Source organism: Semicossyphus pulcher, unplaced genomic scaffold (genome assembly GCF_022749685.1).
Source record: "Semicossyphus pulcher isolate SPU_LCO1_2020_fin unplaced genomic scaffold, fSemPul1.0.p SCAF_15, whole genome shotgun sequence".
In the NCBI taxonomy this organism is placed as follows: Eukaryota; Metazoa; Chordata; class Actinopteri; order Labriformes; family Labridae; genus Semicossyphus; species Semicossyphus pulcher.
In genome coordinates this window covers 10,421,448-10,447,369 of record NW_027211659.1, presented here as the reverse complement: position 1 = coordinate 10,447,369, position 25,922 = coordinate 10,421,448, and the positions used below count along the sequence as shown (strand labels likewise).

Below are 25,922 nucleotides of genomic sequence, written 5' to 3'. Positions count from 1 at the left end.
TACATTTACAAAAGTGTTACCGTGGTCACTGATGGTTGCGTTCTTTTTAGGCTTTTAGAGTGTTGATGGGTGTAAATAGTTTTAGACTACACATGTGCCTCAGTTATACATATTTAGCGTACGTGTGCAGTTTTCAAGCGCGAATGTGTGAGCGAGTGAGAGAAAAGAAAGGGAACATAATAAGAGATTGTTCACCACATGTCATGAAGCGTGTGTGTCCCCGTCTTCTTTTATACACCAGAACATGTAAAAAAAAGCAGCTGTGTCAAAGTCTCATTTGTATAAACAGTAAATAAATATTTGTATTGACATTTTCAAGTCGTTTGGTTATTAGTTCTTAGTAGCCTGGAATATTAGTTGAATAAATGTCACTGGATGAAGGTCTGAGATCTAAACCTTCAGTAAAGTAAGTACAATGAGTCGACAGTGAGAGTCAAAGAGTTTATAATACGGCACACCTGTTACAGTCTTATCTAATCACAATAGCACACTGTATGTTGGTTTAATGAAGGCTCTCCTCAGCACTTTATTAAACTAATTTTATAAAGAAAATCACATTACACACATTGTCATGGTTACTTGCACATTACTGCAGCTGACAATTCATCACATGTGAAGCATAGAGCTGTCAGCTCATTCTTGTATTTTCAAAAAGACTCTGATGTCTCTGAGATGAACACAAGAACCAATGCAGTTAAAGCTATGTAGAAAATGTTGACACATGGGTGAAGGACAGCATCCTTATACTGCACAAAGTCCTGACCTGTGTGCTCAACAATAAAAGGGAAAAGCTGTAAAAAATAATTGGAATCTTCACTGTGCATTTGTGTGACTGGCATCATGTGGCACATTGATCTTACAGCCTTGATTTTCAAAGAGGCTATTAACCCTATTAATCAATAATCATGCACACAAAATTAACAATGCATGCCAGCCATCCTAATTTAGTCGTTTAGGTATTTAGCTAATTATAAAGGGCTGTCCCCTTTTTTTTGTAGCTTACCGCTCTGGACTGATTCAGTATCAACCAACTGTCTAATGTGAGCTGTATCTATCAGGAAGATTTACCCACAGTAAGTGCAATAGATGGTTTTATATTGATTGTACAGAGGTGGACGTTTTCAAGTGTCCTTATATTTGTGTTAATTTTGTATTTTTTCCCCAACAGAATGACATCACAAGTTATGAACCTGTAGCGTAGGTTAGTCAGCAAGACTATATTTTGCATGCTGGTTCTATTGTTGCATATGCTCACACTCCCTTCACGTATGCTCACTCTTGTTTTCCTGCACTCATCAGCTGTTCTTATCACCTGGTAACATCTGTCCAATAGCCTATCATATTGTTGCTGTCTTTTTAAATATGGCTGGTCTCTGCCTCTAGTTGATTCATGCCGTCCTTACTCGCGACCCTCCACCACCGCTTCATCATCAGCTCATCATCTCATCAGCCTTAGATGACATCACCAGCCGGCACCTCCACCACCAGTGTCTGGCCTCCATGGGGGGATGTATCTTGCTGCTGCTCAGGGCCGACACCCTTCAATCACCATGTATCCCCATAGAGTCCAAGCGCCAAAGACTTCTGAACATGATTCATTACCACATCATCACTGTAAAATAATGTTATTCCTTACTTCACTTACTTGTCTCCCCTGATTAAAATAGATAAGGACAACTCTGGAGCAGAAGTAAGTGTATATATTATTTATTTGTAATCCCCAAACCCATTCTAGGCTTATTTACATCGTCAAAAATGGCACTTTTGGATCTTAAATAGATTTATTATTATTACTAACGGCACATTTTCAGTATAAATTTGAAAATATTTCTTAGTTAAAAGTTATTTTACTGTACAGTTTGTCAAACTAGGCCTGAAGAATGAAAACTGAAAAGTCAACATCTACTATTCTCAGGCTGTGGGTTACTCCTCATCCTCGTCTTCTTCTTCATCCTCTTCTTCATCTTCCTCCTCATCTTCTTCAACACCATTGTCGCCATCATCCTCCTCATCGTTATCGTCATCATCATCATTGTCTTCGTCATCCTCATCTTCTTCGTCGTCTTCATCATCATCATCATCTTCTTCGTCATCATCATCCTCGGTGTTGACTTTACCCGAGAGCACATCCTCGATCCAGTCCTCCAGCTCCTGTGCGGTGGGCAGATCCTCTTCGTCGTCCATCTCCATCCACACGCTGTCGGCCTGATCACAACACAAACAGAGAGCTCAAATAATGTCAAAATAAAACTGAACACCACAATCATGTCACGTCAGAGACATTGACGTACATCTGTAACGTTGACGACTCCAATCTGTGGTCTGAACAGGTCCACTTTGAAGGTCTTCTCCCAGTAAGGAATCAGCTGAAGAGGGTCAAGACAAAGAAAAGAGATCACGTTAGACCTGCAGCTGATCTACTGATCTGTCTTGTCTGCCTGCCTCTGTGTTTGAAGAAGCCTCGAGGTGTCATTGCTCACCAAAGGAAAGTCATCAGGGTCAATCCAGACGATGCTGAGGTCAGGTATGTGAGTGTTGTCTCTGGCCACCTCCTTCAGGATCTCCAAGAACTCAAAACCATCTGAAAGCATTGATACAAAACTCTGCTATTGAGTGCCCAGTAGGAACAAAAGAAGGAAGCACACTGCATCAAACTCAAGAACTAGTTTGACATTTTGGTAAACATATGTGCTAGATACGTGTAGATAAGTTAGATAAGTGTATGAGCCATTTTTTGTTGTTTTTTTGTTAAAGAACTACAAGTGTCAGTCGAGCCAAGATGACGTAATTACCGCGCGAATGAGACACAGGTGAGTGACAGGAGGACGCTAAAAAGAAATTGTTTTCAACCGCGCCGCATGCAGCACACACATACACACGCTCGCAAGATAAACGATAAGATACGTTTTGAGTTTGAATATTGAAGTTTGTTTACGCTGCGGGTTTGACGCGTATCAAAGGTTTTTATGTTTGCATTTTGTTACGTGCAAACGCATTTCCCACTCGCAAACACTCACACCACATTCATTCATTCATTCGCACTTCTGCGACCAAAGCCATAGACCTTCAATCAACCATCAACCGCAAGTAAGTGACATTGTCAAAACAAATATTTAAGGGCGTTGAAAACAACAGACTGTCCGGAATTAGGCATCCATAGGCTTACCTTGAACTTTGAAAGCCATGACAAGAAAGTTGACACTTTACATTTAAATATGGAGCTAACTACCAGCAAGCAATCTAGTATAGCAAGAAGCTGGAAACTGTTCCTCTGTCCAAAGATGACAAAATCCGGTTTCTAAATCTAAAATTGTAAAATTGTAAAATTTATTTTTTCATCCATAAAGAATGAAACACTATCCTGAAATACTGGGGGTTTTCTATTCGTGGGCAGGGAAGGCACAGTGACTTCCTGAACTCTCCCCTGTTCTCAATCTTTATGGTAAGCTAAGCTAACTTTCCGCTAGCTCCAGCTTTCTGGCCTAGAAACATGAGAATGTTTCAATCTTTAGTCTAATTTTCTATTCTTGTTTTGATTCTTCTTTTTATCCTTTGTAAGAATGTTTTATGGCATAACATCTTAATGTTCTTGCTTTTAAATGCTTTCATTGCTCCGAAAGATTTTATTGCTTTCTGTTTTTTAATTGGGTCTTTTGAGGTTTATTGTCTATTCTTATTTCACTTTTATCATTCCTTTTTTACATCTGGCATTAGCCTCAAAGTGTCTAACTTTTTTGTACTTTGTATTTGTCTTATAAATTAAACATCTCTAAGCTCTATAAAAGGTGAAACATATATAAGTTTAATACATTTATTGAATATCAGAACAGAACATGATTGTACAGAGCATATACGTTCTATTCACTCAGGTGTATCCTATATCATCCTCTTACCAGGGTCCTCCTCCTCTGCAAAAGCCACAATGTGGATGCCCTCAATATCATCCTCCTGAGAAGAAGACAAATATAAATAACAGGTTAGTTTAAGTGTCAGAAAACAATCCATTTATATATGACTCATAACTCACCCAGGTCTCAAACATATCTTCAGCACGCAGCTTTCTCAAGGTTGGTCTAATGGCAGAGAAAATGCAGAAAAATATAGTCAAAATATGCATTGCTTAAAAGTTGTAAAAGAAATGAGTTAAATTTAAACATTTTTGGAGCATTTAGTTCAACATTGCTCTTTGTTTACCGTCTGTGTTCAGTTATGAATTCCACCAGCTCCTCCTCTGAGTGAGGCTTGCCTGGGATGGTGACTGGCTCCTCCATGAAGGGCTCGTAGAAATCCACCTCGTTCAGCTTCAGTGTCAGCTCTTTAGCCACCTGAAGAGACAAAGACAGATCACTCAATAATAATTTGCTTTTATTTGTCTGTTTTTATGTGTTTGTTTGCTACTTACAGATTTCTCAAATGTGGCAAAGAACTTAATGTATGGCTGAAACTGCTCTGCAGCTTCTTTGAATGCGTCGTAGTCTGAGGATGAAAGAGAAGAGATATTAAAATGATTGTGACAACAGCACCGGGGTTTGCTGTGCTCTTGTTTTCCTGATCACACATCTGTTTATGCTTTCTTTGGCTGTTGTACACATGACATTTGCACATCAGGGAGCGGAAATAGCTGAACTTTGACCCACACTTAATCCTCCCACAGTTGGTCAGATGGGCTGTGGAGCTACTCTAGAGTCAGTTCTTCCACTGCATGTGAGATTGAACAAGGCAGTGGCAGCTGGGTGAGCAGCAGTGGTAAAAATGGATCTGTAAATCCGTGGAGATGAGGGGGTTAAAATGCACTCGCTTTATAATGAAGGGCATGAGCCGCAGAAAGCTCACCCCCGACCCATCTAGAAAGGTAGTGTGCTGTGTTCAGACAGCACAAAACAAGTATGTTTTACAAGCAGATCCTCACACACTCACGCTCAGAGTCCTCGCTCTTAAAGTAACCAATGAGGCGGATGTCTTCCTCCATCCTATCAAAGGCTCTCAGCTCCAGAGCATTTCCTATCACCTCTACTGGCTCCTCCAACAGCTAAAGACAGGTGGAAAGAAAAGATGAAAGCACTGGTTAAAGTTTTTACTTTAGCAAGCAGCTGGGAATCTGCCCTCAAATGATTTTACTCACGTCCAACAAGAACTCCACCAGGGTGTTAGCAGATAGGAAGCCGTCAAACTCGATCACCCGATCAGCCTTAAAAACATATACACTGCCCTCCTCTTCCAGGCCTGTGATTCAGGGGGGAGAATACATATGGCCTAAGTTATTATTCCTAACTAAATCAGTAATTGGCCATCTTCATACAGTAGCATTACCTCTGACGTTAAATGCTTTTATGTTTTACTGCCGTTTACTGCAGGTTGTAACATGTATAAAATGTAGGTAATCTGACACATTATCATTTCACCACATCTAGATTAATTGGCAACTAAGAGACAATAAGCAGTGAAAATCTGGAGGGACATTGGCCCATATTTCACGTCAAAATAACCTTTTTAGAATTCATAAGCTACTGTTAGACAACAGTTAATGTTAGCATTAAGCTAAGTACCATGTAAAACTAGTGTTAGCTAAGAAGTTATTTCTGTTTGTTACAAGACAGGGTATAGGAAAGGCGTACATTTCCAGCTAACGTTGTGCTAGCTAAGAAATAACTTCCTTGTAGTGTTAGCTGGGTAGTGGTTAAATGCTAGCTGTTTAAATGTTAATTTAGCTGTTGTCTTATGATAGAAAGAGGCTGAAAGATAACATTTCTATTTGTGTTACATGAAAGGCTTAAAGTTCTAGCTAACATCGTGTTAGCTAAGATATAACTTTCTAGCTAGCGCTAGCTGGGTTGTGGTTAAATGCTTGCTATTAGATTTTCAGTTCATTGTCTTTTCAGTTCATTATAAGTCAAGATGCTGTGAAATGATGAAGACTTCTTTTCATCGTGTGATTTAGTACATTTTAATACGACTATCAACCTGGAACACAGCATGTTAAAGTTTGAGCTCCCAACCCACCACGTCACGTCAAAGAAAAATGGCCGCCATGAATGTGTTGAATTTAGGTAAATCGTCTCACAGTAGGTTGGTTAAGCTGCAAACTCACCCAGCTTCTTTGCCACCTTTGCATCCTTGTGGGAGTCGACCATTCCAAACCCAATCTCTTTCTCTTCCATAACCTGAGCCGCAAGCTAAAGCAAAAACAGGACTAAATGATCAGAACAGGACTGAACACATCAAATGTAGAGAAACAACACAAAGAAAAATATCCATCTTGGATTCTGATGGATGGAAACATGAAACCCAGCTCAGTTTAAAAAAAAATCAGTTTATGGTGACTTTGTGGAAAAAAAGGATGTGATGCCAGGTAAGGTCTTGAGAAAAGAATTAATACCAAAGTTGGCAATATTTCAGAGGTGCTTAAGCTGCCCGGGGGCACCGGAGACACGGTTACATAATCACCCAGACTGCCTTGATCTAAATATAACCAAAGGAGGAGTAATTTTTCTGGCAATTGATCCGTGAAGTACAGTAGGTGAGCTAAGTAAGACTCTCCTGAGCTTCTTTATAAGCTTCTTTACACATTAAGGGAAAAGCTGTTGACAAATAAATTAAAGTTATCTTTGAGTTTTGAAGTGACTTATGATACTGTGTTCCAGGTGTTATCATAATCATAGAAACCTGGCCATGTTTCAAGTTTAAAGAAAATGTTTAACCCATTAGCTACGTCAGACAACAGCTAATGTTAGCATACAGTCACTTACTGACTAATACTGTTAGCTAGAAAATGGCTCAAAGCTAATAATACTGTTTTGTACTGTTACATGACATACTTAGAAAGTGAAATGTAAAGCTTCCGTAATGTTAGCAAGAAATTTACTTTCTATTTAAAACAATATTAGCTCGTAAGTGGCTAATTGCTAACATTAGCTGTTGTCTAACGGTAGCTAAAGTCTGAGCAAATATGTTGTTCTACTTTGAAATACTGCCTGATTTCTTTACAGATTTTCAATATCAATTGTCTTTGTAGTTGCTCATTAATCTGGAAATGGTGAAAGAATAATAAATGTCAGCTGTCTTACATGTATAGAACTTACAACATACAAAGGTAGGCCTGTATTATACCAGAATTTGAGTTTCCAACTCTCAGCTTGATGAATGAATGAATAGAACTGCTAGCAAACAAACATTGATGTAACGCACAATTAAATCATATCTTTTGTATGTTATCATCAATGCTGTATCTGCTCACTGCCCACAGCAGTCACTATAGCGTCTAGTAGCCTATGAACAGGTTTAATGAATTCATTTCTCTACATTGTTACCATGCCAGACTTTATAGCACCTTGGCCCACCTGTGCTGTGTAAAATCAGTGAGCTAATATCAGGACCGGGCTCATATTACCTTCAACAGATCAGAGAGCAGCGCGGCCTCAGCCATGTGTAACATGAGGCCGGGCACAGTGGACACTGTTTCCTACTCTGTGGGATTCAAACTGAGATATTCACTTAATCTATCAATTAAAAGTGAATCCAGGTGATTAGCTTAGCTGTTTTATTAGCTGTTTTACTTTTGCTCAAACCAAAAGAGTCTTCTAAAACCTTCACTGGAGGAAAATGTCTTTGTGGTCTTCCCATGTATCACTCAAAAACAAATGACCCCCTTTAAACACTTCTAAGGACATTCAAGCTGATGAGAACAAAATGACGGCAATGCATTTCTCTGGACTTGTGTGCACTAATAGACATGCATACAGATAATCACTGACCTTGATGAAACTCTCAGATTTGAACATAAATGGAATAACACAAATGGAAAGATCTGGAGCTTTATAGCTCACCAGTTGGCTCTCTGATTATAGGAGCACTAAGGTGGTGTTAATATACTCTCAATCGTTGGTGTCCTGTCTCTTACACCACTGCCACCAAACCAAACCTTGTCCTTGTCTTTCTCTCTTTCTTTCTATTCCTTTAGATTTTTTTCCATTTCATTACCCTCTTCTCCCTCTTTACTGTTCCCTTAATTTGTTTACATTTATCCTCTTTTTAATACTTTACCTCCAGCACCAACTCAGTCATCTGGTATTGTTTCTGCAGCTCCTTGCTGTCTGGTACAGGCCCATGGTAGTACAGACATAGCATGCTGTGCTTCTTCAAGGCTTTCTTGTAGTTCTTGTCATTGACATCTAGGACGCGGTCTTTCCCGTCGTACTGTGGGAACTCCAGGCCCTTCTCGGCCGGGGCCAGAGGCACGAGGCTCAGGCAAGGGAGCAGAAACAACCACAGGGAGAGCATGGTCCAAAACAAACCACACACACCCCCAAAAAGTCAGAGCTTGGTTTTAGTTTTGCAGAATTAAACTGCACAATCAAAAAGGTCACAGAAGCCCTGTGAAAGGGTAGGATAATGTCGGAAATGTTAAAGGTTTTAGAGGTAAAATGTGGTCTGTCAGTTGCAGTTTTCAAGCATCCCAAGCTCTGCAGAGAGATCCAACCTTTACAAGCATCCTCAGGACCTGGCAACTTGTTCTCCCTCTGTGATCACTCTTTCATGCTTCTCTCCGCAGACACAAAGGCGAAAGAGGAGCACGGCCGGCCCTGTGAGGTTCGGAGGGGGTTGGATACCATACATAGCAGCACTCCTCTCCCTCTACTCGTGCAGGACAGGCCCATTTTTAGGAGACCAGTTGTTTGAAAGCTAAAAATAAATCTCCAAGTGAGAAAGAGAGATAGTCGAGGACGGTTGAGGGGGTTTAATAGAGAGTGCAGCTCGTCCTCCCTGTGATGTCTCTGTGAGGAAGTTAGTGATGTGTGACGAAAGTTAAGCCCCAGAGATTTGGAAAGTTATTTTTGAGGTATTTTGAGGTCTGAAAATGAGTTAATGTGTGGTTTGGTGCTGGAATAGAAAATGGTGGGGTATTTTAAGTCACATCTCATGATGCCAACAGGTGTGTGAAGGGCAACTCAAATAATGTGTGTGTAGTGGTTGTTCTGCAGATGTGGTCTCATGAGTTTTGTACATGCAAATAGTTATCTGTCTATGAACTTAAAATACTTATGTTTCAAAATGTGGTTTTAGATGGGTGAGATTACCCTTACTACACAAAATTGTCTGAACTGAATGTTTCTACTTAAGTTATAACGGTTTGTCCCCGTTTTCCCTCCTTCACAAACCTACATTTTGACTCAAATCATTTATCATACGTTTTATATTTAAACTCGAAACAATTGTTACACTAAAGACAAAGCAGCAGCTGCTCCGCCGCTATTTTTACCTCCCTCTTCAGTCTTCTTCATCTCCACTCTCAGGTACGACTTCTGACGCTGCTGTTGAAGGAGCCTCTTCTGCCCCCTGCAGGTAAAAACCGTGTATCACATGCTAAATTGTAAGGGATACAGTAATACTGCTCTAAAAGATTTCGATCCTCATAGATCAAGTATTTTATGCTGTTTTCAGGAAGTTTCGGGGGCGATAAAGTAGCAATTGATATTGAATACAATCGGTAGAAAGCGAATCCCTCATGTTGACCTGGAAAAACATGTTACAATGACCATCAGTGTAAGCTTTATTTCGTCCCAGTAATGTGACAGGGATCCAGCATGCTTAATATATGGATGGTAGGTTAAGCATTATCCATTTGAAAAATGTTTAACTTATTAGCAATGGTTGACTTAGCTTAGCAGGAAGTCACTGGGTCACCTGTGTTTGCTAAGACTTATTTGCGGCTGCAGCCTAACTTGTTGATTCTATTTCTGTCCACAAATTCACTAAACAAACAAAGTGAATTTTTTAGTTTTAATAGACCGGGCTAGCTGTTTTCCCTCTGCTTCCAGTCTTAATGCTAGGCTAATTGACTCTTGGCTTTAGATCTGTAGTTAATACAGAAACATAATCCTACAGTTTTCCAGGTAATGGCCCACAGCACAGGTCAGGGACTCCTGCAGGTGAAAGGTCAAGTTGGACCAATCAGCTATACTCAGGGATAATAAGGGATTATTTCTACAAAGTTAAAGACACATTCTACTTCTCTATGAAGTGAATTAAGTATATTTTATCTAAATTATACATTTACATTATAAATACAACTACAGATTTTTTTCCATTAAATAGACACAACATTGTTAAAGAGGAATAAACTCCTTACTGTAGGTGAAAAGATACTGAGTACTAATTTCACTGGAAAAAGTAATAAAACCTCCTGAATAAGCCTTTTTCTTCAATACAATATCCTCATAGGTAAATGGGCAACAATGCCATCTAAATTTAAGAAAACAATTTTCTTGCATCAGTTCATATATAAAGTTGCTCCTCACTGCACAAGTGAGAAAACCATGAAAAAGACTTAAATAAAAAATCTCTGAAATAACCAAAACTGTTTTAACTTGAACAAAGATGTACATGTTATAGCAATTATCAGCTTTAATAAAAACCTAATTGAAAAATAGGTTTTTGGGGCCTTTAAATAAACTGTTGTAATTCTGAGAATAATGATTAATGAAATTAGCTGTAAAAGAGGCTCAGGCTGATTAGTTCTTAGATTTGTGAGCTTTTAAAGCAGCTTGCAACAAAGTTGGAGCTCTAAAACTACAAAATCATCAGTACCCAAACTGACCTTGTTATTTGTTCACCTGCTACTCAGCCAAGCCACGTCTACCACATTAAGAACATTTCTTAATTTTTCTATCCTCTACCAAGCTTTACCAAGGTTTCTCCAAGGCCACTTCATGAAATCAAAACACCTTACAGCCAACAAATTAAAGAGTAACTGACAGAAACTCAGTCAACCACGGCAAGTGTGCTTTTTCTCTTTTCTTTCTGGCTGGTCAGTGGGTCATGTGTTTGTGTGTACGTGGGTGAGGGAGGTGGGACCTTGACAGTATCAGGCATAGAGAATGCTGATGTATTTCCTCCACCTGATAAAGAAAGGGGAGTGCTGAAGGTTGTTATAACCTGCAAATATTGACCTAAGAGTGGCTGGGTAGTGTGTTTATTCACGTGTAATCCCTAATTTTCCACAAGAGGGAGCACCATACAAGGGAATATTGTCTACTAGCCTATTGTCGTTTTATAGTTTCTCCCTCTTGGTGAAGGTCAGTGTCAGCCACAAAGCAGCACCCTGCAGTCATTAGAAATCCATTGAGTTGCTTAAAGACACTTCATCTGTTTGCAGACAAGAATGCTTGTAACTAGATCCTGCATTTGAAGGGGCCTGCATCCACACTGGGGGAGCGGACGACTCCCACAACCTCTGATCATTCCCAGATCATTTATGTTTTCTCTGCAGTGCCAGCGGCTGGATGCTGAGTTGAATCTTTGCTCTGTAGAGTGTAACGAGAAAAAAGGAACAGTGTGTACAAGGAGCACAAAGGAACAGATACACACGTATAGAAAAGTGGGGCTGAACTTCACAATATAAAGATGTGGTGGAGTGAAGAGAAAGACCCTAATGTGTTGTGAATCACATCTTGTTAATTAAAATAAATTCATTTTTCAAAGTAATGTATTCTACATTGCAAAAGCATTTGTCTGCACATGTCCCTGCACATCCACATCGTCATGAATTTGTAATATGTCTTGTAATCTGCATTGGCACATCTTGAAAGTATCTTATCTCAGTCAAAAATCTGATATTTCACAACTTAATGTTTCCTGTAACAATCAAGATGTCTCCGTTGGCTCGTTATAATTACAGCATGTTACAACACGATGTGTGTTGAAATAAACGGACAACAGGGGACCAGACAATTTGATGGGGGGGGGTTTTTCACAATAAAATGTCAGGATACTGCATCAAAATAAACCGTTTCATTGTCCTTCCCAAATTAGGGATGAGCTTTGCAGGGGGTAAAATTAAAATGCAAAATATGCACCTTATGCAACATCCTCATAGTTGAGGTTAAAAGTATGTCAGCTTCTAAAACTTAATACCATTTGTTCCAAGATTTAAAACCTTTTTAAATGGTACCTTATGCTGGAACAACTTTACCCACAATGCAACATACAAGAATGTTCTATTATTTTAATTTAATAGTTGTACCTATTATTCTGTTTTGGTTAAACTGCTCTGACTGGTTTGAAACGTCATCATTATATTTGCAATTAATTGTGTATTCGTAGTTTTATTGTACAGAGAACTTAAATCACAGACACTTTCATTAAAGTGATAATCTCAAAGATAGTTAGTTTCGTTCTCTTTGGCGGCACCCGTGGCAACATACGGTAATTGCGGGAGCACACTTCCCAGATATCCAGACAGTGTCGCATGTGTGACGTCCACAGTTGGTTCCAGTTGTAACTCTTGATTTTCCTCGCTGACGGTCGCTTTCCTTTTTAGACTGCTTGCTTCATCTGAGCGTCGAATTTGTTTCTTTTTCTTTGGATTTACACTTATTTTTGAAGTTGTGTCTGTAGTCATCGATCTTTTCTTTGTTTGTTCAGCCATAGTAGATTACTGTTTACTTGCAACACTTACAGAGACCGGAAAAGCAGCCGCTTAGCTCCGCCTACCCTCTCTGGCAGACCAACCACTGCTTGGTGATGGGAAACGCATCACTAACTGGGCGCCGCTTTTTTCCGCGAAAGTCGCACCAGTCGCTTTCATCAGTGGGCCATAGGCTCAATCACCATTGTGTTACCTAATTCAGTGATAGTGACTCAACAGACATTTATTTAAATGAAAATCTTCAAGATTATCACTTTAAAGGAGTATATTTCAATGTACAAAACCAGCATGTGAGCAAAGACAGTATGTAAAAAGGCCCATATGTGCATCAGATGTTAGAAAGTACAACTCCCCTGGGACGTAAGGACTGAAACAACCACAGGCCACCTGATCTTTTTCACCATCCTGGCTGGATTTAACATCAGTGCTCAGAGTCAGACCAGAACGGCTGCAAGAAACCTAAAGGCAAGGTTGACACATGGCAAAGAGACTGTATCCACTGAGCGATGAACCCCCTGCTGGTCTCACGCGTTACATAAACTCTGAAATGCAGATCCACACACAGTGACACCGTACACCGTGCCTACTTATTTATGCACATGTAGGCAGGTGAAGATGACTCCTGTTTGCTCCATGAGCGTTAATATAGAGTACAACAGCACTGGGACTTATAACTATATGTATCACTCCGCCTCAGCCAGGTGTTCTCAATACTGTTAATTAACTTGATTGATCCAGCTGGTAGCTCAGGATCACACAGGCCACCAAAGGCTGTCAACACACTGGTTATCTGATAAATGGAAACATACAGATACTCTACATGTACATAATAAAAAATAGAAAGTCTGCTGAAAAAATTTAAACACAAACAAAGTAGTAAAAGAAGCAGAAAAAGGTTGTGTGTTGCTTCAGTTCAGTTCCAGTCATATTGCCTTCAAACAAACAGCAGTCATGTTTGCCTCAGGTCCAACGAAACTGTTCAACGAGTTCGTCACATGATGGACAACAATTCAGTCAGTAACAAGCAAACAGAAAAAATCTTCAGTAAGCATCGGACCAGTCTCTCGCACAAAATGCAAAGCGCTGGAACGTCACAGCAGCAGCTCAAATGACGGACAGCAGCAGCAATCCAGCAGAAGGGGGCGCTATGGCGAAAGAAGCGGCAGTTATTGTTTACTTCCGCCTGGCGTAGCATACTGCAAAATGAATTTGAAAAGCTCCTCCATACTACATACTACCGCCAAAAGCAGTATGCAGTACGTAGTATGTAGTATATAGTATATAGTACGGCATTTCGAACACAGCCTAAATATAACGAGAGGATTCAGTAGGAGACAACTGCTGAGTGGCATGCCCCTTTATTAGGTTGCTTCCATTACCCAGATAACACGTGACTTTGTTGGAATAATGGCTGTGTTCGAAATGGCATACTATAAACTGTATGCTGAATACTATACTACATACTACATACTGCACTCGGCAGTAGTATGTAGTATTTAGCTATTTCAACTGCCGTTGTGACGTTCCAGTGCTTTGCATTGTGGGATACAGTAGGCGAGGCAGACTGGGTGTTTTTTTCTGAATCAGTACGACATCCAGGTATTTTTGGCATACTGCACATTTTGCTTTGGTTTGCATACTACATACTACATTTTGGCCAAATCAGTACGTACTGCTAGTATAGTATTTCAAACACAACAAATGTCTCGACCTTATGCTTATTCGCGCGTGATTCATAGCAATATTTCATACCGTCTCTGGCGGTCAGTAAGAATCAAATAGAACCTTAAAATAATGGGACTTACTTTTTAAAGTCATCAAGAAATGAGGCATAGCTAGCATTTGTCAAACATTTTCCAAAGCTAATGTGTTAAAAACAATGACATAGGAAACAGAGGCATCATAACATTATTGTTCTTCAGTTAGAAAACATTCAAGGTTTAAAGATTTTTAAGGGCATTTGAAATCAGACATTCATGATCTTGTAGCTTTTAACACAAATATCCTACGTTTATCAGAGATCCACGGCGATACACTGTCATAACACTATTTATGACACCCGCACCTAATTTCAGAAGTTCATAGTCCCATGATGTTAGGGAGTGCACGACAACTGTGATAAGGGCTATGTTACTCTAAATATGTTATGACTCAGTACATGAGAACTGTTGATAAGTTTGGATCATCATATAAATAACTCTTTATTTCTGTTTTTGTAATTCATCAGAAGTTTCCATTGGACACTCTAGCAGCTGTGTTGCTTTGTCACTAATCCAGAAATTTGTTGTTGATCAGTTTGACCCAGAGTGAGCGGAAAAGGCCTCACTGCTTCATTGGCTCTCATTCATGATGTCGTGGCCCTACAGACACTATTCTTCCCACTGTTATCACTGAGGGTGGTAAATATTTCCTTTTGCCATTGAAGCCCTAATCCGTGATTTAATGCAAGAATATCTGGCATGCTGCGTAGCTTAGTCAGGGCTGTGCATGGGGAATGATAGGAATGCATTCACTATGTGTTTGCTGTATATCTGAAAGGTCAAACAACATTCCTTACATGGCGGCTTTTGCTGTGATCACAGGAAGGATGAATGACATATTTTTAGTTTCAAAATAGCCTAAAGGCAAAATAAGTGCAAAATATTCTTTTAATGGGAAATCGAAGAAAAAAAGCTAACTTTTAAAAACTTTTAGCATTTATGGTGCATCCTCTGCACATTCGATACAAATGCTCTCACTGACTAGTTTTGGAACATGGCTGCACATGACTGGTAAAGAAAACATTGAATGACTTGTGTAAGTAGAGTTACATGTCAGTGAACAGAGCATCATGCCTTAATGCAGGTTAAACTCTGAATTACCATGCAACTTAAAAAAGTTGACAAGTTTCTGCTACCATTGTTAACATGATAATTCTGTGTTATAAATGGTCTTCGAATTGCATCTGTGCATCATATTCATCATATTCACATGGCGGCCAATTTCCTGTGACATCAAACTTAGGGTGGGAAGCTCAAATGATGTTATAATGTACCATGCATGTTTCAGGTTTTAGGTATTTTTTTAATCTTTCACCGCTTCCATTTGATCAACAACCGAAAAGAAAATGAATCGGGAAAATTTAGAGGGACATTGGGACATAAATTTAACATAAAAACAACATATTTGATAACCCATTAGCTACAGTTAGACAACAGCTAACGTTAGCATACAACCATTTCCTAGCTAACCCGTTCCTAGGCTCCTGTTGTTTAGTTTACTATCACATAGTAATGTTAGCATGCTGCCACCTCCTAGCTAACTGCTAACATTAGCTGTTTTCAGACAGGCTAATTGGTAATCAAATATGTTGTTTTCCTTTGAAATATAGCCTGATCTCCCTCCAGATGTTCACCATCATGTTTTCAGTTCCTGAATTATCTAGAAGCAGTAAATGAAAGTAGTTTGGAAGTATCCTTACATTTAAATGAGCTACAACCTGGAACACAGCTGTGAGACATTGTAACAGCATTTAAATTTCCTACTCTGAGCGTGACTAAAGCCACCGTGTGCTTATGGTTAATTGACCTCTAAATACAGAGCTGTATGAACTCAACTTTCATCCAATTAAATGCACCCAGTTAACAGCAAAAGATTTTGAGCGCTAAGGGCCTAAATTCCTTGGGCTTAAAAAAAAGGCTGCGTTCAAGAGCAGACTCTATAGTATTAAGACGCCACTGTCTGGAGCCAGATGGCTTACGAGAAAATAAACTAGTCCAAAGTTTTTCTAAAGTAAGCCTTGATTTTACAAACTGTGCTGACTGTTGCTTTGTGTTTCAACATCGCTGGACCTGATTCAGGGACAATCAGGAGTTTGGCAAGCCTGAAACCACAATTCTCAATCCTTTAGCTGCCACTTATCCATGTTGAACCCAGCTGTTACAATGAATGGTTCTATCCCTCTGTTGTCAGAAACATATGGAGTTATTGGCCATCTGAGGCAAGTACCTTGTAAACCCTTCCAGCAAAGTTGCCACATACTCCCAAGTCCATAAAGATGCAATACAGAGACACCTGGATGTAGCCAACTTTAAGGCTTTGTCAGGTTTACAGTTATAAAGTCGTTGTGGTTTGTGGTGTTTAACCAGTCAATCTACTGTAAGTATCAGAGGGTTTAACACACTGTACTTTAAGACAATTTAGCTAACACTTTCCTTTTCTTTAATCCCACACTGCTTCTCCACCACTCTAACTGACTGCTAGTTTGACTTATTTGCTTTCTTTCCCAGCTTTCAAAAAGCAGTTTCCCCATGCTTCCAGTTGTTATGCTAGGCTAAGCTAATGACGCTTGCTAACACAGAGACACAAGAGTGGAATCAATCCCCTTGTCAAAGCCTTAGCAAAAAAAGCAAGTAAGCATGTTTCCCAAAATGTGGAATATTCTTTAAAATTCTCCATAAATTTAGAATTTTTTTGGTATTACTTTATTTAGCTGTTAGCATCGATGCTATTTGTCCCAAGAAAAAGTGTTACCCATAACCATACCCAAAATATATAGAGAATAGATTTTAACAAGTCAAGGTATAAAATACAGGGAGAATCCACTGATAGTGTTGACACTGACAGAAAAACAAGTTGTAACTTGTATGTTGTGTTAAGGTTTTAGTGTTTCACTTCTCAGAAGCCTTAAGTCAAGTATTACCTTATCCTCTGCAGAGTTCATCTGACACTGATGTGTTGTTATGCTGGAGACAGCTGTCATATCTGGAAATATGACTATAATAAATTATGTGATTTTCACATAATAATGATTACAAATGCATGTTAGACATACAGTTTGACAGAATATAATGCATTCAGCCTAATTAATCCTATCTAATAATATCATCATTCCAAATCTGTGAAGCCATTTGAAGCATTTGTATCACACTGTTGTTTTTGTTTTCACTATCCGAAATAGACAATGAACAAAGCTCGGCCTGCGCGCCAGTACTTTTCCACAAGGACAATATCATTAGTTTCCTCTCTGGAAAGAGGCGGGGTATGCGTCGGATAACGGTTGACGGAGGAGTTAGCAAGGTCTGTCAGAGTATACATGTTGTCTCTTGTAGCAGTGATGTCAAGTTAGACCATGCACAACAGCAGAAGTCCTGCCCTGCCCTGCAGCTTTAATATGATTAGAGGGTAAACTCAAGCACAGGTCATTGTGCACAGGTAAAGTATCAATTAGAAAAGTGCTATTAGGTACAACTGCTACCCATACTGTCCCCTTTGAGGAATGTGCATGAAACATTTTAACTCTTGGTTATAGGCAGTTACAGGACATCAGTGAGATGGGTCACTGTCAAAACAGGATACATTTCATGGCCTCTAAATGCATCACTAAAAGAGATCTATTTGTTGATATTACAGAACAGTGCACATTTTCCAACCTTATGAACCATTATAATGTGTGTTTTCATAAGTGGATACATATATGTATGGGGCGAAACTGGTGAGAAGTTGGAGATTTGTAAGCTACTGATCCTAGCTCTTTGATTGGTTGAATTTTGTGTAAATAGGCCCTGGAATCACCCAATTTTCTTCTTGCTGGCTCTGAGCAGATTTATAAGGTTTTGCTGGGGTTAATGTAAGCCTAACAGAAGCAAAAAATGTATGCAGTCCCCAAATGTTCTGGTCTGAATTAATATGACTTTGCAGGAGCATTTAATCAGATGCCTACACTTCTACTTAGAACCAGCTGATGGTCACATGGTCAAAAGAGAATGTCTCTGTTGTTGCAGCATTCCCAAGTTCGCCACAAATGAATAAATCATCCAACTTAAAAAAAAACTGAAAGCACATTTTATTTCAAAGGGATGTTTCTGATGAGCCAAACTGACTGTGTTCATTTATATTCTCCAACAGTTTCTCTCGTTTTTTAAATCTCACAACATAAAGAAAGAGAAGACATTTATTTTTTTCTCCACAGAAACTTTATTTTCAGTCTCTAAAAATGAAATCCATAAAAATAACAACGTGTACTCTCCCAAAATTAAAAGTTCTTAAAGTTCTTCCAATACAGCAACATCACTTATCAATCGTCAATATATTGTGCATCATTTGTGACATTTATAAGGATTGACCTGTCACATTATGACCCTGAAGTTTTGGACCTCAACTGATTAAACACGATCATTTTCCTTTATTTTCATTGTATCCCGGGAATGTTTGGACACTTTCACTGTGACATTGAAGGCCAGTGTTTTTATGCACCTGCATGAGACACCCATCATAATGTTGACAGTAAGCTCATCCAGTGGTGTGCTTATCCTGCAAAAAACGTCTGAAATGTCATTTCTGCTTGGCGTTAATATTTTTTAATGATATGAAGCTAAAATCTACAACATGACAAAACTGATTCATCAGATGCCTTCTAAAAATGTTATCACTGCACACAGTCAGAGCATACTGAAATCTATTTTCTCTTATGCCCACTAAGACACATTTGGTAGGAGGTTTATAAAGATGCACTTAAAACAGGATTAAATGACATTTCAGCACTGCAGTGCACTCAAGGTATATCGACAAACATCAATAGATAATTACAGAAGAAGAGTATATAGGGGTGATTCAAATAGCCCTGAAATGTATTGTACACAATGTTAACAAAATGCAACAGACTCAACACACTATTCAACATTATGAAATGTAAAGTTAAAAATCTCTAAGCTGACACAGAATCACGAGCATTGGTACTTGTGGCTTTTGCTAAGATACATTTGGAGTGCATAAAAAGCTGTATGCTGATTTGGAAATATGACACAGCTAGCAGCCACAGAAATATAATTTCAAAACAAAACACAGTAGTAGAAAATATAAATCATTAGAAAAATAACAGTAAAGCTTTAAAGGTAACTTGAATCTGGTTATCAGTGGCAACACAATTGAACAGTCAATCAAAATGAATATGTCTATATACGCATCATACTATATTACTTTTCTTCTCTGTAAAGGAGAAAGTAATTCTAAAATGAACAACAATTTGTAATCTGATGCTGCTTTTCTGGTGTCTTGTGCTGCAGAAAACTTTCATATTTGACAAACCAGGTTTTAACTTCAAGCTTGATGAGAGGTGAATTCTGATGTATTATCTCCAGTATGGTCATACAACAGCAGCAGAGAAGCAATGCTGCTTCGCATTTCACATTAGCTTTTGTTTACAAATTTCATGATGGGCAATTAAAACAGAAAGTTAGATTAACTTTTAAATGATCCTCACTGGAACAAAAATATGACACTTATCTTGAAAAGACTGTCAAGTGCAACATCAAATTAAATATTAATCACGTATTTGAAATTCTGCTCATATATCGCAGTAATAATATGGTGTTCAGCGGCAGAGACACAAAACTGCAATGAGCTACCAACTAAATCAGTTTTGAGTTACTACAGACACATTTATGCTACACAACCAACAAAGTCTACTGTTACTGTCAGTATGACTGGAGGAAACGCTTAAATCACAGAATACATTTGTTTTCACCAAACAAAGAGAAGACAAGTGCTTATATAAAGTAAGGCAGATATTAAATACACATTGAGTACAACAATTTAAAAAAACATATTCTTAATGAGCTTCATAGTCATAAAGGAGTACTGTTCTTTCGTGTGGAGAGGTATTCATCATTTAAAAAATGATTAGAATAAGCACAAGTCCCTGTTAGAGAGCTACAAAATACAACTGTAAATATTACAGAGCTTCCCAAATCTCTGAAAATTCAACTGCTTGTGTGTAACAGGCACAACCCCCTCCCAATAAATTCCACCCTTAAAAAACCCTCACACCAGTCCCACATTAGTTCAGCGCATGGTTTCACTAAAGTGAGAAATAAATAAACATGAAGATGCCCAAAGAGCAGACCAACAGCAGACCCGAGTTGAGGAGAAGCTTAACTCTAGGTGGTTCATAGAGCAACTCAGCGATGACTCTTGCATCCTCCTGCAGTGCTTTTGCTTGAGCACTTTGTGACTCGTCTTGATATCCACAAAACCATTCCAGTAAACGCAAACACCTGCTCCTCTCCCCGTTAGCACTGCATCCTTCCTCTGCCCTGATCATCTCCAGTCTACCATTTCCTAATTGTTCTGCTGGGCTGGTGGCAGGGGATGTTTCTGTACTTGGGGTTGCTGGGTCATGGTCAGTGGATGGGACAAGGAGCTTAATATCTGCCCCATCCAAACATCTGTCTTTTTTGACATCTGGGGGCATTTCCTTGTGGAGGCTACCATCGCCATTACTTAGGCTATTCTCAGTCAGCCTGTGCATTTCCTCACGGTCCTTTGTAGGAACTTTTTCAATACTGCGAAGACCCCAGATTGTGGTGGTGCGAATCTGCTCCTCATCTGGTGGGGAGGTGCAGAGGCTGACCATCACAGCCACCAAACCTGAAATCCAGAACAGTCCAGCTGCAAAATACATGTAGTGAACATCCACGATGAAGGCAGGTCTTTCATCGGGCTGGTCACATCGAGGCTGGCGATAGATAAAAGCTAGGATCAGTCGTAGGGTGCCGAGTATGAAACCAGTCATGCCTCCCCAAAATGCGCCTTTCTCATTGCACCGTCCCCAGAACACACCAAGTAGGAAGAGGGCTGCTATTGGTGGAGTAAGGTATCCAGCAACTTCCTGGATGTAGAGGTACGTCTGTCCACCTTGCATATCAATAATAACAGGGACCCAGGTTATACTGATTGCCACCATGACCACGACAAACATGCGGCCCACAAACAGCAGCTCACGCTGAGATGCCTGCCTTCGATAAGTTTGGTAGATGTCCAGTGTGAAGATGGTGCTTGCGCTGTTGAATATTGAGTCCAGATCACTCATCAGGGCAGCGATCATGACAGCCATCATCAGACCCCTGAGTCCCACAGGCATCACTGCCATGACCAGGCGTGGGTAAGCAATGTTTGAGCATCCAGCCTGAGAACCACACACAGCCATGCAGTGTTCGGGCCCAATGCAGGCGATCTCGTCCGCAAACAGGATGCGAGAGATCATTCCTGGAATTACTATTAGGAACATGGGTAGGACCTTTAGAAATCCAGCCATGAGGGTAGAGCCCTTGGCGTGAGCGATGTTCTTTGCTGCGAGGACTCTCTGAACAATGACCTGGTCTGCACACCAGTACCAAATAGATGCAGGTGTCTGACCAAGAATGAAGCCTGGCCACGGGATGTCTTCATCCAGAGGACCTCGAAGGATGCTGAGCGAGTTTGGTTTAGGCTCGATGCGGCAGGAAGGAGAGTAGGTGAAGTTCCCAGAGGCCACTATAGCAGTGACATTGGGTACTGCCAGCATGTACTTAGTTCTGACACCTTCTAGCCCACCAACTTTGACCAAGCTGATGATGGTTAAGGTCAAGGCTCCACCAATCATCAATACAGCCTGAAGTGCGTCAGTGTACAGTACAGCCACCAATCCACCAGTGACAGTGAGCAGAGCTGTCATGCTGATGAGCAGGAAGATAGACAAATATAGGTTCCACCCAAGGGACTCCTGAATAAAGAGCGCCCCAGCATACAAGTCCACAGAGAGCTTGGTGAAAATATAAAGTAGCAAAGACAAGAAAGCAAAGTAAACTTTTAGCCTGTGGCCACCATAGCGCTTCGACAGGTACTCAGGCATGGTGTAGACTCCTGAGTGGATATACACAGGGATAAACACCCAGCCGAGCAGCTGCAGAAGTAGAAGTGCATTAAATTCCCATGCTCCGACTGCAAAGCCACTTGCTGCTCCTGACCCAGCCAGGCCTATGAAATGTTCACTGCCAATGTTGCTGACGAAGAGTGATGCACCAATCACTATCCATGTCATTGACCGTCCAGCCAGGAAGTAGCCACTCACAGTGCTGCGGTTGGCTTTCCACATGGCAAGAAACCCAATGAATAGCAACAGGACAAAATACAGTGCTACCACAGCTATGTCCGCTGCCTCCATCCCGGGACCCATTTTTACAGAACTTTCACAACTATCCTTGCAATAAATGGAGCAAAAATAGTCAAAGCTTTGGATTGAATTACTTAAAAGGGGAGCAATGGAAATGCTCTGCTTTGGTTTGCTGTCTGGATGGAAGCTGTAGTATCCACCGTCAGTTCAAATTCACTAGGTGTGCTTCGGGGGGGGTTATCCACCGGCACTGAGGTCGTTCTAGTTTTAGAGGAGGATGCAGTAGGCCTCTGGTCTAGAAAAGCCTAGAGTTAACATTCCTGCAAGACAGCAAAGACAAAGAAAAACGCCTCATTAGAGCCTTAATTTGAGAGGGAAAAACACTGAACGCTTACAGATTACAACAGCCTCTCTGAGAACAGGACAGAAACAGGAAGTGAGGTTTAAAAATGAGAAGTTAGACATAACAACATATCCCAATCTATAAAGCATCAAAGATCAAAAACCGCCACATACCACTCGAAAAACCAAAGATTACTGATTTCGGTTAATCTTGTTCTGAGACTGCAGTATCTTTCGAGCAACAGTCTTTGGGTTTAGCTTATTATGACCTTTCTCCTTAATCTTTTAACAGAAAAAACTTAAGCCATGCAACTGTAAAAACTTCAAAGAAAGCTTAGAGACATTATGTAAGACATCAAAAAGAGTCAAAAAGGATAATGAGGCAAAGGATTATAATGTTCAAACATTACCTAATAGGTGTAATTACTTGTATCATGGTCATATATTGCAATTTTTTAGACAACTAAAAACCTTGATATAGGTTGTCTTCTTAAGCAATTTGGAAAATGCTGATGACAGCTATTCTGTGCCGGCACCTCGAGCAATATTATGACATTCGACTTTATAGTTCAGACCATAAATAAATAAAGAGTACAAGAGCAACAAGAAATGATACAATCACACAAATTTAGGACTTATTCAAAATATTATATCATTTTTTATTTTAACAAATGATACATACAATTTTTCAATGCACACACCTAAATCTCTTACACTTTAAGCCTTAAATTTAAGCCTTAATCTTCTATGATACCATGCGGTCGATATATGAGTTTTTTTTCGTCCACTATTAATTGCCTTTTTGTTGGCTCGACTCATAAATTCTATGCATTCTTCCTTAGCCCATGCTACACTCCTTGACCAAGTTTCATGACCACTGGGGCACCAGTCCTATGCAATTCTGCTGACAGACAAATGGCACTGAAAGCATAACCTCCTTGTGATATAACTGTAAAAAAAAAAAGAAAAAGAATCCCTGTGTAACATCTGTTTTGTGTCCATCTTACACACACAGGGACTTTTACTTGGATGTCTGGCCTCTCTTGAGGGTTCAGACTACCATGAGTTGTAGAAAATAACCCCACGCATTCGTCTTCACAAACGGGCTTTATGCATAACCATCCATCGCAATAAAAGAAGTCTTTGTTTTCATTTTACCATCTCATCATCAAGGGCTTCACTCCTTGTGTTCACCATAACTGTCCCAAGAGACCCTGATTGAAATACTGCAATGTCATTCAATGCATTTTACTTGCAAAGTTATATAAACAGGGGGTTCAAACATAATCACTAGCAAACTTGTATGCCAGGACCTACTTACAGAGCTCTCGCTCAAGCCCCTGCCAAATAATAAAAATATGGTGAGCCAATTCCACAGGGGCACTAACTTTAGCCAGAATAATTGGGTTAAACAAAAACAAGTGTAATTCTACTTTACTTCTCATAACTGCAACGGATTATTGACTCAGGCTTAACAAGGTTCCTTCATTTGTGTAAACCAAAACAATGAGAAAAATTTCACACAAAAGTCTGTGACAGGTAAACAAGCTAAGGTAAACAAGCCCGGACACGAACGGACCCGGATAAGTTAATACTATAAACCCTGAGGTATAGCAATAAATATCAAGGAGCAACAACAGGATTCAAACTTATTTATGAAATATTAGATGAATGGCACTCTCTCCCAGCTTAAAAGGAGACACTGAATGCCTCATGTTTGCTTGCAATTAAATAATGCATACGATATCAAATCAAGGCTGGAGGTAATGACACCATACATGAACATAACAGAACAATGCTGCTTTAATTAATGTCCAGATGTGGCTGTCAGCCTGAGACTGTGTAAGTCTGAATCAATACAAAGGAGAGGCGACACCAGTCCACACAGCCTGGCATGAGGCGCACGCACCTATGAAGCGGAAGGAAATTTCCAGAAAACACATTCATTCATTCGACTTCAACGAGCTCGTATTCATTATTACTAGCTTTCTTGGTTGCCATGTAGATCATATCCGTATACTTAACACTACAGACAAGTCTGACATTTAGTATTACTCATGTTTTTAGAGTATTTCGGCCTTGCTGACGTCATAAAATACAGTAAAGGAGTCAGTTGGTACGTTTGACAGAGATAATCAATGATAGCTTTACAGGCTCTACGGAAACGCCACTTTCCGTGCTGAACACTGACATACGACCGCACATTTTAAAAGATTAAAAAAGCCCCTTGAGTACACAGTTACAGTACACTCAACTGTCCCACTGTATAAACACATATGGACACTGAAGAAGTACCTTGTTATCTAGAGTTAGCAGACGCGCTAATGATGCTAGTACGTCACTGAACGCCCCAGAAGACAGATGTGACTGAAGAAGTGGCCGCCTCCTGAGGACACGTCCGTCGTTCGGGATCGCTGCTTCCTCGTTCTTGTCAATACGTTGATTTGACGTTAGCTCTCAAACAGCAGTCATTTATCTTCTCTGTGTATCACATGAGCCGAGATGCCCGTCTGGCAGTGCTGCCTTTCTTCGTTTTAAGAAAAGGGTTCGGCTAAACGCCCCACCCACACGTGTAACACACCCGTGACGTTTGGCTACCAAGACACCTTCTGGAAATTGCCTAAGCTAATTTTGCGGGAGTATTGTGCTGACCTTCATATTTGTGTAGCTTTAAGATTACATACGGAATCTTTTTTCACACCAACCTTGCACAGCTTGTTATAATACCGGCGGGCAAAGCCTTCTTACTGAACATTACACCTATAAATTGAGTGAAAGTGATGGCAATTAAGCAATAATGTCCCTGTAAAAACAGCACAGTTCTTGTATGTAAATGAAGATGTTATTTGAATATGATTTGGTGATTGTCTAAAGAGAGTTAACCAACGTTTATATTAAACACATACCACTGCTGACAGATGTCTATCAAAACATGGACCTGTATAGGTTCTTCTCCAATCCACACAACAAGCAGATATCAAGGTGCCTATGACCTGAAAAAACAACATAGTTGTAGAGTCCTTTAATTGTAGAAATTACTGGAAGCGCCTCCTCTGACCGCCAACTTCTAATCAGATTTCAGGGTTAGGCTTGTAATCTGGAAGAGTCTAGAAGCACCCAACAGCTACCTCTTTGAACAATATTAAAGGACCTTTCAAATGTATTTTTTTTTATTGACTTGGATTTTTTTTTGTGCTGTCATTTTTCTGAAACCTCTCTAAAATTGGAATTTGAACCTTTGTTCCA

At 39.8% G+C, this 25,922-nt stretch overlaps 2 protein-coding genes across 2 annotated transcripts; both read right to left on the bottom strand.

The window, feature by feature from the left end:
- Positions 1-1,711: 1,711 nt before the first annotated feature.
- On the bottom strand, positions 1,712-8,533 carry casq2 (calsequestrin 2). The gene is made up of 11 exons (XM_069663039.1): positions 8,041-8,533; positions 6,089-6,173; positions 5,123-5,223; positions 4,918-5,029; positions 4,403-4,476; positions 4,195-4,325; positions 4,028-4,073; positions 3,894-3,948; positions 2,481-2,581; positions 2,292-2,366; positions 1,712-2,205 (listed from the first exon to the last, which is right to left on the bottom strand). The coding sequence occupies exons 1-11, from the start codon at positions 8,275-8,277 to the stop codon at positions 1,924-1,926; spliced, it is 1,299 nt and encodes a 432-aa protein (XP_069519140.1). The 5' UTR covers positions 8,278-8,533; the 3' UTR covers positions 1,712-1,923.
- Positions 8,534-18,365: 9,832 nt separating this feature from the next.
- On the bottom strand, positions 18,366-25,200 carry slc5a3b (solute carrier family 5 member 3b). Its single transcript, XM_069662804.1, has 2 exons — positions 24,972-25,200; positions 18,366-22,654 (listed from the first exon to the last, which is right to left on the bottom strand). The coding sequence occupies exon 2, from the start codon at positions 22,395-22,397 to the stop codon at positions 20,262-20,264; it is 2,136 nt and encodes a 711-aa protein (XP_069518905.1). The 5' UTR covers positions 22,398-22,654; positions 24,972-25,200; the 3' UTR covers positions 18,366-20,261.
- Positions 25,201-25,922: the final 722 nt, after the last annotated feature.